This window comes from Aythya marila (genome assembly GCF_965140915.1).
Source record: "Aythya marila genome assembly, chromosome: 5".
In the NCBI taxonomy this organism is placed as follows: domain Eukaryota; kingdom Metazoa; phylum Chordata; class Aves; order Anseriformes; family Anatidae; genus Aythya; species Aythya marila.
The window spans coordinates 12,913,416-12,929,968 of record NC_139046.1 but is presented as its reverse complement, the minus strand read 5'-3'; the positions used below and the strand labels follow the sequence as shown (position 1 = coordinate 12,929,968).

The 16,553-nt window shown below is 37.7% G+C and overlaps 1 protein-coding gene across 1 annotated transcript in view; it reads right to left on the bottom strand.

Annotated features, from left to right (window-relative positions):
* The window catches only part of SETD3 (SET domain containing 3, actin N3(tau)-histidine methyltransferase), a 58,005-nt gene that overhangs the window by 22,797 nt on the left and 18,655 nt on the right, over positions 1 to 16,553 (bottom strand). Inside the window, exons 4-7 of the mRNA XM_082760456.1 lie at positions 15,040 to 15,132; positions 11,427 to 11,575; positions 10,356 to 10,428; positions 9,577 to 9,833 (exon numbers count right to left, since the gene is read on the bottom strand). Coding sequence (XP_082616582.1) covers positions 9,577 to 9,833; positions 10,356 to 10,428; positions 11,427 to 11,575; positions 15,040 to 15,132 — 572 coding nt within the window. The remainder of the gene's footprint in view (positions 1 to 9,576; positions 9,834 to 10,355; positions 10,429 to 11,426; positions 11,576 to 15,039; positions 15,133 to 16,553) is intronic.

The following is a 16,553-nucleotide window of genomic DNA, read 5'->3' as shown; positions in this document are numbered from 1 at the left end:
CTTAGTGCTGGCATACAGACTTTGAAGTACATCTCTCTTTCTCTAGAGGAAAGAGGGCATTTAGGCTAGTGTAAATGAATGCAAACCATACAGAATATAAACTAAGATCTAATCAGGAGGTTTTAATTTAACAATGAACGTCCAAAGAAAGATGATATCCACCTCCAAATGAAAGACAGTTTTATCTTGTCTGTCCTTGTCCAAAATTTAAAACATTCCAACTGTCAGAAATAACAGACACCAAGTAGGATGTGCCTGAATTTCGATCTAGGCCAGCATGGTCCAACTGGCACCCATGGGCTGAATCTGGACCACAGGATGCCTCCATATGGCCTGCCACCTTTTCCTTGGAGGAAATAGGGAACAGCTGTTTGAGGAGCAAACGCTGCCCCAACAGCCAAACACCTCCTCCTGTGTCCGGCTGGCTCAAAGCCCAGAGCTGTCGCCGTGTTCCAGTGGGAGGCAAGGAAGGAATGGGGGAAGGAGGAAGGAGACCTCCTACTCATACAAGGTCTTGAGCTCTTCATTTGTCTGACAGAGACACACACGAGCCAGCAAAGCATGTAGCTGCTTCTCTGATGGCGAGGAGAGGCCACAGGAATGGCTCAACAAAGCCGTAGGAACTGCTGTCATTGCCATCATAGCCAGGGGTGAGATACACCAGAAATAATAAGAAAACAGAAAATTGGCCCATGTTTGCAAAGCCAAAACCACCTTACAGTAGATACGCTAAGTGGTACAGTACAAGCATAGTCAATCTTCAGTTTGCTGCCAGCAAAACAGATTAATACAATATTTTGGCCCTTACGGAGAGGAAAAACACAGAAAGGCATAAATATATTCCATCATTAACTGTCTATTGATTTATTATTGATCAAGCAGAACAACTCAGCTGCTGAAATTTGGACAAAGCAAATATAAATAGCAGTGCTATCTTACCTCTGTAACTGCCCACACAATGAAATTTTAAATCTCTCCTAAAGCTGACATTTATAGCAGACAGGTAAACAAAAGGGAAAGATATAGAATTCACAAGTGCCTTTTTTTTTTTTTTTTTTTTCTCCATTGACACTGAGACTACTTCTGAAAAAAGCTATTTGATTGGTATGGCAATGAGTACAAATTAAGTGAGGGGAAAACCAGAGTTCTGAAGACCTACCTGGTCCACGATCAAAATTGTACTCTGCTTCCAAATACATTTACTTCTGACTGCACGTTAGTTTAACTCTTTAGAAGTATTCAAATATTCTGTATCTATTATATCAATTTATAGCTAAAAAACAACTTCCAAACATTTCAATAGAGAGTTCTAAAAGGCAATACACTTGCCTGCATTTAACTCAAACATTACTTAGCACAGGAAAGTTAAATGGTGGTATCTTGCTGGAATATCATACCCTTGTTGGAATAGTATAGATTTGAAAGAATAGAGAGAAATAACGCAAGACTGGCATAAGTCATATTGAAAGTATCACAACTTTAGAAAATGGTGTCACAAATAAGCTAGAGATGTGATATCTCGCCTAATATACCCGATATTGAAGAGCCAAATGTGACACCAGATTTAAAGACGCTAAAATATTATTTTGAGATCTAGAACTTACTACTTTAAAGCCTCCTTACTAAAATAAATATTCCAGTGCCCAACAACTACTAACTACGTTTTGGAGTTCAGTCACGCTAAATCAATTAGCCAAATTTTATATGAATAAGAAATCAAATTTAGTATCTGAGCAAATGGGATTGCAGTCTCATGGAGATTAAGTTCTGTCCAACAGTGCAAACAAACAGATCAAAATACCTCTGGACAGATTACTGCAAGGGGTTGCATTCACAGTGGACCTACAGTGTAACACTTTCACAAGCACTATCCAGATGTCAATACATACAATACATGTGGGGGTTGGCCTGTTCTCCCACGTGCCTGGTGACAGGACGAGGGGGAATGGGCTTAAGTTGAGCCAGGGGAGTTTTAGGTTAGATGTTAGGAAGAACTTCTTCACTGAAAGGGTTGTGAGGCATTGGAACAGGCTGCCCAGGGAAGTGGTGGAGTCACCATCCCTGGAAGTCCTCAAAAGACGCTTAGATGTAGAGCTTAGGGATATGGTTTAGTGGAGGGCTGTTAGCGTTAGGTTGGAGGTTGGACTCGATGACCTTGAGGTCTCTTCCAACCTAGAAAATTCTGTGATTCTGTGATACATACTGCTCAGAAAACTGTTCCCAGTCAGCAAGTGTTCCTGTGAAATGCTTGGTATAATACAAGCTACAGATACTACCCAGCTGTATCACAAAAAGAGATTCTATTAAAAGGAAAAAAAAAAAAAAAAAGGTGTGACTCATGGGGCACATCCAGCTTCTTGAAGAACAGTAGCTTGACTGAGGCAAAGGAAGCATTAACTCATTTGCTCATTAACATTGTGAAGAAACTTAGAACTGAGTGAAAAAGAACTAAATTAGTTAAAATATTACTTAAGTGCTTCCTTTCTCCAATCAGTTTTATTCTGATTTTTATTAATTGACAATTCTTCTTTATTCACTGATTTTTATGCTACTTCTGTGCAAAGTTAAGTTGTGGAAAGAAGATCCTGTCTCTGGCATTTCTCATAACATTAACTTCAACTGCTAGGATGCACAGTATGCATGAAACACATCTCAGTTTACAGGTTAGTAGGAAAACATGCTTCCTGGCTACATTATCATTTCTTTTTAATCAAAACAGTTTAACAAGTTAAGAAGGCACACAAAATTGAAACATGACTGAATTTATTCCATCTATAAGATAGAATCCTACATCTCTTACCTCTGTCATGTTTTAAGACAGTTATTTGCAAGCACCTGGACTTCGCCATTGCTTCTCACTTTATATACAGCTATTAAAAGACAGAGTTTTACAAGTTCTTTACAAACAAATGTAAAGTTTATATATTATATATTTGATATAAAGAGGTTTTGTTACAAACTAAAGTGTTCTGTTATGGCTTATGAGCTGTGGGTTTGAGCAATAGGGATTTCCAGCATTCTTCCACTCACCCGAACTCTACCAATTAGCTAAATGAGCTGTGGCCTTCAACTTGCCCAAGCTGAGCTTCAGAGTCTCAGGATGGTGGAATTTGGAAGGTACCTCTGGAGGTCACCTGGTCCTACCCCCCTGCTCAGGCAGAGCCACCTGGAGCAGGCTGCCCGGGATAATGTCCAGGCAAGGAGGGAGATCCCACAATCTCTCTGGGCAGCCTGTGCTGATGGTCTGTCATCCTCACAGTAAAAAAAATATTTCCTGATGTTCATAGGTATGTGATGTCCACATGCCCATTGCCTCTTGTCCTTCCCCTGGACACCACTGAAAAGAGCCTGTCTCCTTCTTCTGTGCACCCTCCCTTCAAGTATTTATACACGTTGAGGTGGAAACACTCCTTGTAGGGCAGCCCAGGATACCATTAGCCCTCTGTGGCAGAGAAATTGCTGGCTCATGTTGAACTTAGCCCTTGGCACGTTCATGTATTGCTCATGAAGTTCCTGTCAGCCCATTCCTCCAGCCTGTTCAAGTCCCTCAGAATGGCAACACAACCCCCTGGCGTTCCAAAACCCCTCCCAGCTGTGGATGATCAGAAAACCTGCTGAGGATGTGCTGTGCCCATCTGGCTGGCAGCCACTCACTGGCAGGCTTCCCCAGGGCTCAGGTCGAGGGCTGGCTCTGTTCAGCGTTTTTATCAGTGATCTGGATGCAGGAGTTGAACGTATCCTTATCAAGACTGCTGATGAAACTAAACTGGGAGGTGCTGCTGACTCCCTGGAGGGATGAGAGGCCTTGCGGAGGGAAGATAGATGGGAGCACTGCCGATTAACAACAGCATGAAGTTAATTCACCAGAGGAAAATACCGGGTGCTGCAGCTGGACGGAGCAGTGCCGGACCCAGACACAGGCTGGGGGGCAGCTCAGCAGAAAGGGACCTGTGGACGCTCGTGGCCAGCAGGATCAGCACAAGCCAGCAGCGTGCCCTGGCAGCTGAGGGGACAACCTGCATTTTGCATTAAACCCAGCATAGCCAGCCACTCCAAGCAAGTGATTCTCCTGCTATATTCAGATATCACGGTGGTTGAAGGCCCCCATGAGGGCCAGGCCCTGCAAACATAAGACTACTTCTGTAGAGGGTCTCATCTGTAGGTCTCATCCCTTTCCTTCTCCTGATCAGACAGTCTGTAGCAGACACCCGCTACAATTTCACCCATACCAGTTTGAAACAAACAGCTAGCTTGTTAGTGCCCTTCAGAAAAACCTGCAGACCCCGATGGTCCAGAGACCACAGCCTAAAAATACTGTCCAAATTACTGTCTGAACTGCCATCCTTAACAGTCCTGCAAAACTGATCCTCTAGCCCAGGGCATGAGAAGCAGCTACACAAATACTACCTAACTACATACAGCTGGCTACCACAGCAAAAGTCATGCCAGTTAAAGGGCTCTGCCAATTTCAGACTTACCATATTAACTCTTAAGGCATGTTAAAAGTTCACTGAAATCCTCATAAAGTTATCTTTTAGTAAGGCAGCTAATAACAGCCTCTACTACACCCTTAGTGTCCCAAACAATTAAATAGTATTCTGGCAGTTCACCTGCTCTAAGAACACTCCCCATCTTGATGTCTTGTTTTGATTTACAAAATTTTCTCTTTGGTAGACTACAAACAGGCACCCAAGTGCAGCTGCAAGAAAATCACACAGGAAAACCACCACATATTCTTTTTAAAAAGGTTCAAACTTCGTTTATTTTCTTTAGGAATATAAGCTCACTGTGAATGTCTGTAAACTATATGGCTCCCTCTTGTGCTTATTATACCACACTTCAGTGTACAAAAATTTTTTAGCATTAAGCCACAAACATTTGAGCTCTGTTCACCTTTCAGTATGCATGCGATGCCCATAAATGCTGATGGAAGTCACATACATACCTTGCAAGGGAAAAGAAAGCCTTGCAGGTTACAGAACTTTTCTTTGGAACAAACTACAAAAACAGTTTAAAACTACGGGTCTTCTATGATGAAAGTACTCTTTTGACCACTCGCTGTATTTTGATAGCAATGCAGAGGCCAAACACACCTTTAAAGTACATCTGCAAGAACTTTTAAATGTTTTTTAGTTATCAAATTACATACATTAAGAAAAGTGTCAGTGTGGTTTATACATCCTGGCTAGCATGCTCAAGGGTTTATTTTTGTCTACTCAACATCACACCTGTTTCTGCTTATCAAACCAGACTACAGTTTAGCTTGCAACAGCTGTGAAATGCATAAATCTGCCTGTTCTTCACGTGTATCTGGATTACTCACTCTGAGAAAGAGAACTACAGTGTTTTGAGAAAGCCACCATTACAAAGAAACTAGAGAAATAAAACAGACCAACGCTTGTCAAACAGTGTTTAAATCTGCATGTGTATCAGAGGCAAAATTATTTTAATAATAGTCTAGAGATCCTACATGGAAAGAAAATGAAGCATTTGAATAAGTGATTTTTAACCCCTTTATTACCCCAGTCATTAGAAACAATTTGCAGAATAAAAACGCTGCAAAGTATTTAAAATATTTTAACTTCACAAAGTAATCCCCTTTCCAGTGTCCCCACATATTAGAAAAGCACCTTTCATTTTAAGGCTCTAATTGTTTTACTTCCTGCAGTAGAAGAGCTATCAAGAAAGCAAACGTAAGACTTCTGTAATGTAAAAAAAGGTTATCTGTAAACGTTAAAAATATTAGCCTGCGTACCTGAAACAGAATCAAAATCCTGATCACGAGTCAGCTTTCATTAAAATACTTATTCTAATGTAGTAGTAGTAGTGAATGAAATGTCACACAAAAATCTAACATTCACTTTCATACAGCTTGCAGAGTACTCTGCCTTTCACAAGAAAACGGTTTTGCTTTGCCTTTTCATTTATATGATTTTTTTCCCCACCTCTTTTTGCATTTCCATATGCTCATGAATTTCCTAAAAACACTACCCTTAGTGTTAATATTTTGTAGGTCAAGTTTATTTATAAAATAATGAGTGCATGCAAGATGATACCAAAATTCATTCATTTTTTTTCCTGAATAATGAGAAACGATGCTTTTTTCTCCTAAAACAAAGAGGCATTTTTTCATGTGCTCTTTTTCTTCAGTGTTTCAAAACTTACAAGCTTTTATTTTTGAGAGCAGAAACAAAGATCGAGAAGTCTTAAAACTTCCATAGGTTTCATCAAAAGCATTGTTAGCAAGTACCTAGTCCGTTCACTTGACACCCCTGGAGTCAGCTGAAGTTTGTATCTTCCTAATGTGACATTTACTGAATAGCAGTAAAGAAACTTTCAGCTGAAACTAGTTACCTAGCTAGCAGTGCTGAAGCACGGCACTAAACCAGAACGCACCTAAAATTTACCTAGACCTTATTACCACTCAGTTTATACAAATTATATCAGTATGATCTCTGTTCATACGGACATTCAGTGTGAAACGATAACGACATTATACAAGGAATAAAAGTATTTGTCAAGAGACAAAAATATCTGGTCTAGATTTTTGGAGCACAAGCAAATGTTTCACATTTCACACTGTATGTTCCACAATTCATATGAAAGACAACAATACAGGACTAAGCACTTCCTTGGATGTACTAATATAAAGCTCAAAGAGAAGAGAAACCACTCCCACCAAGGTTTGCCATTGCTGCAGATCAAACTGAACTAAATCACCCTAAGCAACAGCAGAATACAATAGCTTCAGTTGGAAGGGACCTAAAAAGATTTCATCCAACTGTCAAACTACTTTGGGGCTGACCCAAAGCTTAAATATAACATGAAAACCATTATCCAAATGCCTTAAACGCAGTCAGGCACAAGGCATCCACCACCTCTCCAGGAAGCCAGTTTTAGTGCCCAACTAGCCACTTGGCAAAGAAGCTTTACCTAATGTCTAGCCTGAACCTTCCCAGCATAGCTTTGAGCTACTCCCTTGTGTCCTGGCTCTAGATATCAGGGAGAAATGATGAGCAGCTCCCTCTCAGTTTCCCCACCTCAGGAAGTTGTAGAGAGCAACAAGGTCAATCCTCAGCCTCCCTTTCTCCAAGTTTAACTAATTCAGTGTCCTCAGTCACTCTTCATAGGATGTAACCAGCTCTTTAACCAGCTCTGCTGCCCTCCTCTGGACACATTCAAGTATCTTAAAATCCTTCTGTAGTTGTGGAGCCCAGAACTGATTGCAATATTCCAAGTGAGGCTGAACCAACACTAAATACAGTGGGAGAATCACCTCTTCTGACCAGCTGGTTATGCTGTTCAATGCACCCCAAAATAGATTTTGCCTTCTTGGCTGCCGAGGCACACAGCTGACAATTTGTCTTCCAGGAGGCACACCATACTAGTTTCCATGCAGTTGCTAATATAAAACAAAACAAGCTTTTAATACTCCACACTCATTATCATGTTCAACAAATCGCCATCATCAGAGCTCTAAAGATGGTCTACTCCAAAGTCATCTCATGTACATTATTTTCTTTGCTCAAATCTTTTTTCTAATTACTTTTCTTTTCTTACTCAAACATTCTACAGCATGGCTTTTGATGCTGAATATGAATTATTTAGTGAGACATTACTTTGATGACATTAGCTTATGTTTTATACAAATTATTTTTGATTAGCTTTAAGACACAATAAGAGAAATAGCATGTATTTGCTGTCCTTAAACAGATTTTCTGTGACAAAGCTTTCATGGACACAAAATGTTTTGTCAAACATTTAAGCTGCTTTTCACTTAATAGACATCACATGCTTCAACTGATGTTACACTACTGCATTCTGTAAACATTCTTCTGTTCTGCTTGCACCACCTCAGTATCAGTTTAAATGTATTCATCGATCATTGGGAAGAGGTTCTGAAATACTGGACAGTCAAAATCCAGCGTACCATTCCAGATCTCATTTCTCTGCAAAACTGTATTTCAGCTTTTCTTAATTAACGTTGTAGCTGCACAACCTCTCACACTGACTAATCCTGCTACTAGTGTCATGAAATTGATGGAACTAGTCATAGTAATAGTGTACTTATCTGAATAAGTTTTACTAGGGCATGAATAGCAGTTAGAAGAGTTAGATAATGTTACACAATATTATGTTAACAATGCTTTAAAAACAGTACAGCTATTCAGGGGTAAAGAAATATAAAAAGATACAAGAAAGTTTAGTAGTTCTCTTTTCTCAGACAATATAATTTGAGAAAAAAGTGAAGAACTGGAAGATCAAGTGTGGCACACAGCAAAAGAGGAGAGTTGTCTAAGTTACCCTTTCCTGTGAAACTTGGAAGAACTATTTTTCCTTCCTGGTATAAAGCCACTGTTCCTACCATACTCCTTGCCTCGAAGCAAAGAATCTTACTTGGTGTTTACCCACTATATCAATGACTTTAGGTTGTGAAAGGTGTTCCTCCATTCCTCATGCCCTCACAATACTTGGTAACTAGAGACTGTGTTTGAAACATTAAGTTGGAATAATATAACTTTTGTTGACTTTAAGAAGTTAACAATAATATTATCATAGCTCCAAAACTTTAAGGGAGAAAATAATTGCTCTATGCCTTCTGACCTCTCCTATGACCAAAATAGTTGTATCTAGACCACCTGCTTGTGGAGGTTCAGCACAGTTACATATTTTTCACATAAATTGTGCCACAAAAAGCTTTGGAGGGTTGGGCATTGAGCACAGCCTTGACAACAACACATCACCATTTACATAACCTACATCAATTATGTCTATATGTAAGTCAGAGTAACAGTTCTCTCTTAGAAACTCGATTTAAATAATTACTTCAGAGAATGATGAGACGTTCGCCTGTCTCAAGACTCCCCACACTCAAATTGTAATCACACGAGTTTATGTATTTAAAAGCAATCAAAATCATTGTATTAAATAGAAGAGAAAGCAACAGTTAAGCCACAGTCATTGAAAACACAACATATGCAGTGTTCTTTTCTACATCAATTAACAATTATAATTTTGCTTTGTTTACTGAAAACTATTTTTTCCCCCAAGAAATCAAAGAAACATAAGTTGTACAAGATCTCTGGAGGTCATCTATCCCAATTTCCCCACAGGCAAACTTCTGGAGTCTGGCTACCAGTAGGAAAAACTGAAAACAATAATTGAACCACCCTTTTTCACCCTTTCCCCAGCACCCTCACTGTCTTCCTTAACAGATAAAGGGCTTAAGTAAGTGACATCTTAGTAGCCCTCCTCTGCACTTGCTCCACTTTGTCACCATCTCTTGTACTAGTTGGCCCAAAAATATACAGTATTCCAGGTAAAGCCTCACCAATGCCAAACAAAGGACAGTAATCACTTCTCTCAACCAGCTAAGTACTTTCTTATATATTCATAAGCTTACTGAACTGTGAAATTTTAACAGCAGTTCAAAAAAGCAGCAGGAAATTGCTTTAATGATTCAAACCTTTAAAGAGCAATACAGTTTCTCTATTATTTAGCATCACTGTTTTCATACCCTCCTCAATAATCATCACGAGAACAACATAAACCATACGCTACATTTAAGATCCTTACCTGAATAACTTTGTAGAAATAGGCATACTGTCGAGCTGTATTTTTATATTGACTAAAAACATCATGTATGGCCTGAGTTGACTGAAGATACTGTACTTCATCTTCTTCAAAATAGAGTGGAGTATCATATTCATTGGGGAGAGTCTGGATGTAGGGCAGCCAGAAAGAGTTGGGGTTGGCTCGCTCACAAAGTAAGTGGAATGCCAATGTTATATTGCCCATAGCTTGAAGAATTCGATCTTGAGAATACAGGGAACCTGAATTAACCCAGAAAGGTGAGGTGCTAAATTAACAGCCCGTGGAAAGTATCACCCTAGATTCAGTTTAGATGAACATTGTGACATGTAACATGTAAGAATTTTCAAATAAGAAAAAAAGGTTTTCAGGTTTCTAAAATATTTGGCCACCCACATTGTATTATGCTGCATGTTATTTGATAGAGTAAATGCCTCATAAATTATACGATGGAAGACATGAAGAAACTAGAGCAATACTCTGTGTCTCAGAACATCTCACCTCCCAGTATTATAAACAGCATAGTACATTATACGAGCTATGTGTTCAAAATAACACATGTATCTGGAAGATATCTAGTGTGCTCAGCCAGGAAAAGAGGAAAATTAAATTATTTCCACTGATGCTTTAAGCTTCTAGGTATTCCAAACCTGATGGTGAGGATGATAAGCAAGTACTGTGGTACAGCTGATCAAATAAAGAGACAACTAGCACTGAATGATCCCATACATAGCTTCTTGTTAAGGACTTCCTTAAGCTCTTACCTAATACTGAATTTTTAGCTGACTCGACTGTCATCAAGAGTCTTCTAGGAACCCACAGAAACAACTCTTCAGCCTACAGAAAGAAAAAAAAAGTATAGAGGGTCAGTTAGCATGTATCTGATGTGCCAACCATCTTAAGCATACATTAACATTAAATTCCAGGGTTTTTCCTTTTTAAATCAAAAATTATTTTGAATCAAAATTCTTCCTTCTCTTTCACTGCAAGTTAAATATATTGTGGTAACCAAAGTGTCTAGATCTGCATTATAAAAAGCTTAAAACAAAGATATTTGTATTACAAAACAGTGTTTCACTTTGGGATTGCCAACATGTAGATGGCCCACACAACCTCAGATCTACAACATCTATTATACTGCTATTAATTATTGATCAAATATTTTCTCCCAGTACAACTATTTTCATATTGCCCCTTATGATTTTAGAAGAACTGTTCAGGATTTTGATTCTCATTAACTGGCACTGCTAGCGCTATTAACTACATGCTACTAAAGCCCTAGAACGAATACAACATGCTCAATTTTTAACATTTTTCTACAGTAGCTAATTGCCTCTTTCCATCTCCTTTTTACAGATAAGAAACAGCTGCAAAGAACAGCTTTACATGCTTACCTGTTGGCAAACTGTGTACATCTATATTCTTCACCTAAAGAATGTAAGATACTCAGTACCAAGGCTTTATTTTGTTTTTCTTTTCCTCCAAATTCACTAGAAAATAAGTACCACAATACCTCTAGGAAGCAAAAAGACCAGTGCTTTAGAAGGCACTGGGACGTGGAAGAGGACAGCTATAAAAATCAATGTGAGAGGGCTACATCAGCAGGGTAAGAGTACTCTGGTGATTAGGTAAACATTATGGGAAAACAAGGAGAGAAAAAGATCAATAAATTCATAGTATTATTTGGTGAGAATAATACTCAATTTTATTTCTCAAGTACAGACATTGGAGTGGTTTAGTTTCATCAACAAAGGGGGAAGGGAAGAAGAACATTTCATAGCTCTGCAACTACATTCCAAGCATTTTCTAATCTAGTCAAATGTTCACATGCTTACCTTTATCTCTCTTGTTGCTTTCAAACCAAACCCCTCCTCCTCAAAGTTAGCTATTTCAAAACCCTCCGTGGATGCTCCATTTTCAGTTGCCCATTTTATCAATTCAGGGAAATAGTCATCTCTTTTTCCATCAAAGACAATAGACAAACCTGTATACAGAATGTATTAAAGACACAGGAATAAGAGAAGAAAGATTAAAAAAAATATATAAGCACATGTAAACAGGTATGTGTTATCCTATAACAGTTATCCTTTGAAGAAGCTGAGTGAGAACTGGTCTTTGTTAAGTATTACTTGATAGTAGACAAGTGTTATACCCAGTCTTCATCAAATTAGATACTCTGCAAAATTGGCTTACCTTAAAAACACAACCATCTAAATAGAACTATGATGAAATATGAAACACCCCTCCTCTTTCTCTTTTAAATAAGAAAATAATGAAAATATTTCTCAGCTAAATATTAATAATAAATGCAATCACCACAACGTGCTAATACAGATACAAGAACCCATTTAGGAGCATGTTGAAATTTCATTAACTAAGCCCTGAAAATGATAAGCAGATATCAAGCTCCTCTCACGCACAAGGCACTTAGCTTTTTCACATAGCATATGGATATGCTAAAATAACTAAGAACTGATCATCCTCCTGATATCACAGAGCTCTTCCAAATTCTTGACACTGATTCTCCAACAGGCACGCGGTCCTACAGTGAAATCACAAGTCTTACTCACTTCCTCAGCTTTCTCTTTAACCTTCATCGGATTTGAACTTATGCATTATGGTTCCCAGCTATACTCAGTCATCCTTCTATACCTCTTTGCCTCTAAGTTCTCTTCAATCCAAACTCCAGCGTCAGATCACATTAAAAGTGTCCAAACACCCCTGGTGTTCAGGCCATTTTATGAGTGACAATATGCAATCAGGAAATGGCTTACATGTGAAGTATATATTATGAAGTAAATATTATCTTTTGGTTAGGCATGGCAGAAGCGAGAAGCATGACAGCAGCCCTGTCAAGAGAGACTTGGGGGTTCTGGTGGACAAAAGGCTCAACATGAGGAAGAGAAGGCTCTGGGAGAACTTACAGCAGCCTTTCAATACTTAAAGAGGTCCTACAGAAACAATAAAGAACTCTTTGCTGGGGTAGATAATGGTAGGACAAGGGGGAATGGTCATAAACTAAAAGAAGATAGATTTAGATTAGACATCAGGAATAAATTCTTTACTGTGGAAGGTGGTGAGGTGCTGGAACAGGTTGCCCTGAGAAGCTGTGGATGCCCCATCATTGGAGACGTTCAAGGCCAACACAATCTAATGGGTGGCATCCCTGCCTACAACAGTGGGGTTGGGTGATCTGTAAGGTTCCTTCCAACACAAGCCATTCTGTGATTTTATGGTCTTGAGGAGAGTTTTAGGCAAAGTAGCAGTAGTGTATCTGAGACTATTTTCCTCAAAATCATGCATTTCAAAACCCCAAACCAATCAAATTTGCAGTTAACATGACATCACAACTATCATATAAGCTATATTTTTTTTTTTTGATAATGCAGTATAAAAGGTATATATTGATGAAGTCTTTTCAATGCAATGAGAATGTGTTGTGCCGTAATTTGTTTTTGTTTCCATTTAAACAAAGCTGCCATTTCTCCTTTATTTCATATTCATTTCATGGAATTATTTTCTGTAAAATATATCTAGACCTAAAGCTAGTAAGGCATATCCAGTAAGATTAGTTGCATAAGTTAGTCACTGTTGTGGAACAATTTATTTCCATACCAAACAAAATATAGCTGTACTAATGAAAATTACTGAATAGTCAGCTTTATTGAAAATTTTGGTAATGAATCAAACAAGCAAAAGAATTTAGAAAGCATAAATACTCCATTTTCAAGTTCAGTTTTCTATAATCAAGATCATTTTAGTCCACTCTGCAACCCAGTGTCCTATTTGAGGAAATCATAAAGTATGATACTTTAGGCAATACATTCATTTGTACATCTTAAAGGTCCCAACCACAGTTTACATCTCTTTTCCTAAGTGTTTAAAGCTGATATTAATCAAGAAAACCATGTAGTTTTAATTATGTTCCACTCAAAAATAGTTTTGAAAGACACCATGCTATTCGTACTCACTGTGTATGCAAAAATGCACATTAAAAGGCATTTGTGTGTCATACGGTGTTGTGGTTGGTAGGTTTTGCATCTTTCAAGACAAAAGTGTCCTATTAGCATAATACTGTTCTACAAATTCTACTTCTGCCAGCAGGTATTTCTCCATAGATGGTTCTATCTTTCTGGTGCTGGAGATACGGTGAAGAGCCCAGCCTCAATGATAACTCTCTTCTTGTTAAGTTGGGATATCCTTTACTGTAACACTTGTATTACATCATAGAAACCAGGACACATACCAAAAGTTTATGGAAGTTGTGGGACAGCAAAATAATAAACCAAGTTCACCTCTACACAGCTACAGGATGCAGTCACTCAAACAGTACCATTTATTTTTCGATGCCTTCTGGTAGTAACTAACATCCAGAGATTTAAAGTTTTTATGAAGTGAGATTTTTATGCATTCATCAATAGATATTAAAAACAGGTGTCAAAAGGACATTTCAGGCTTCTAAGTAAAGTCTTCTTCAAGCAAGAATACAAAACACAAGCTCCATTTTAAATACAGGCTGGCTCTTTTTGCCTTCACTGTATAAATATTAGAGTAGAAAGAACTGTTTTAAGATCTTTTCAAGTATTTCCAGTTCGTGTCTATTCATTCCCAGATTAAAAAGTTGTTTTATTGGCAGAAAAATAACTTTCAAGAGGTTGGTTTTACTAAATGTTACATGGAAAATATTTTTAGAACATACCTCCAAATAAAAACAAAACTAATATGAAAACAGTACCAACAACTGATCAGTGAGTTGTTGCAAAACATAGTGAAAGAAAATTGATCTCATCTGAAAAATAAGCACATATTAAACTTACGAAAATCAACAATAAACTCCATATAAACTATGATACCAGAAGCATTTATTTAGTTTATTTATGTGCTTGATATACAGCAGGTAGACGTTAATTGATGAATTTACTTTGTACATTTTATTTTGTCATAATTTAATGTCACTATTTTGAATGCAAAAACTGTTTCCATGTACAGTAGTTGTTCAGACTAAAATACTTACTAAATTCAGTTTGAAATGTTCAGATTTATAGGAACAGAAAAGCAGAATATGGAATCAGAAATCGAAAAGGCCTATTATTCTCAAAGGATTTTATTTCCAGACCTTCAGATTGTCATCTCACCACAATCTCAAACTGTCTTTTCTAAATACAGGACAAAATTATCACAGAATCATTTATCTGTCATATTCTCTCATAAATGAAAACACTAAAATTGTTAATGCCATTGGTTATGTTCACAAGAACTTTTAAGAAAGTTTAATGTGTAAAAAGTAACTGCATGTCAGGAGAACTAGTGTTTTTTATCCTAATATAACAGGATTGCATAATATTCATACAGTAACAAAGTATCTCCTTTAGCTGTCAACAGAAGCAAGACTTTGTCAAATTAAGAGTAGTTCAGGTGGGCTATTATCTTACAGTCTTTCACATTTACCTTTCTGCTTTTTGCGAATTTTCTCAACAAGGGAACGAATCTGCACATATTCTTCCCATTCTTTACCAGGACCAGGGGTAGGACTGCTGCATTCTGGGGAAAAAAAGCCAAATGTAAATATTCTCTTTAATAATATATGTATATACATATTTTTTAACATCAGAGAAAAGGTCATGGTTGCACAGTAACTTTAAGTGAACCTTAGTACTAGTCCTTTGAACATGTTTACATAGTAAACACTATCACGTCCACTGTTATAAGCATCCTGTTTTTTGGCAAGTAATTACTAGAGACTTTTGAAGTTTTCACAGTATAACGTTCCTGAAGTTATTTTACTTTCATCTATTCTTCTATTCTTTCAGATAAGAAATATCAAATGTTTAAAAAGCTAGGAAGAAAAAAATACAAAGAACCAAAGCTTTCAGTACTCACAGATAAAGCAAACAGACAAAATATTCTGTTTCCAATAACCCCCACAAAACACCATTTACATTGGCCTGCTTGCTGTTATTTTTACTGTAAAGAAATCAAGTAACAGCACTGTGCTTACCTTCAGTAAATGAGAAATTTTCTAGTATGTACATTTGACCTACCTAATTAATACAGCGTTCAAACACGCATGCGTACAGGAAGGACAAGCAAAGGGGCACTTAGCCAAGATTTAGCTTTAGATTAAATCCACAGTCTCTCCCTGACAATGTTCTAAATGCCAGCATGTGGATCTGAGCTGCATAAATCCAAGTGGGCAGCTGAAGATTACCTTGTTCAACTGATTTGAAAATCTTTCCACTGAACGAAACATGGAAGCTTGACAAAAAGAACAGCTGATACTTGTCTTTGCTTAGAAAATTAGATCTATATTTTATTTTTGGTAGCAAAGCACAGGCCAACTGTAGCACAAGCACAAAATTGCTCTGCCAACTCCTTGTCTCCTCTTTTGTGAGCAATGCTGAACAAAAATCCTGAATTTTTCTAAGGCAACATTTGAATGTGTCCAAAAATTTGGTCCTGTGTTTCAACCACAGTGTAGCTCAGGACAGTTACCAGTGACAGTAGCAAGTGTGAACAGTCGTTTAACATAATCATATGAATTTATGCTCTGCTTTTTATGCTTAGTAGAAATAAGACAAATTCCAAGAACCTCAACAAGTGAAACAACCTTTGGACTACACACTAGAACGGAGCACTACAGAAAGCTTCCAAAGAATAAAAATAAACATTTTTAGTTAAGACAAAAATAACAGTGCAGTTGAATTGAGTAGCACTGCTGCTTTCCACAATTAATTTCTCTACTCTGATATTGGTTCAAAGTGCTGTTCAAATGTTCAACAGAAATGGTGTAATTCTTGAGGTTTACAAGAAAAACACTTTTGACAAAGCTGCAATGTCAAGTAATCTACACTAGCTTTTTTTAAAATCAAATCTCACCCAGTATTTATGCTTGAGTTGTGCCATAAAGCCAGAAGCTATCAAAATACACTGTGGCCAACACGTACAGATAATAGACTTGTAAC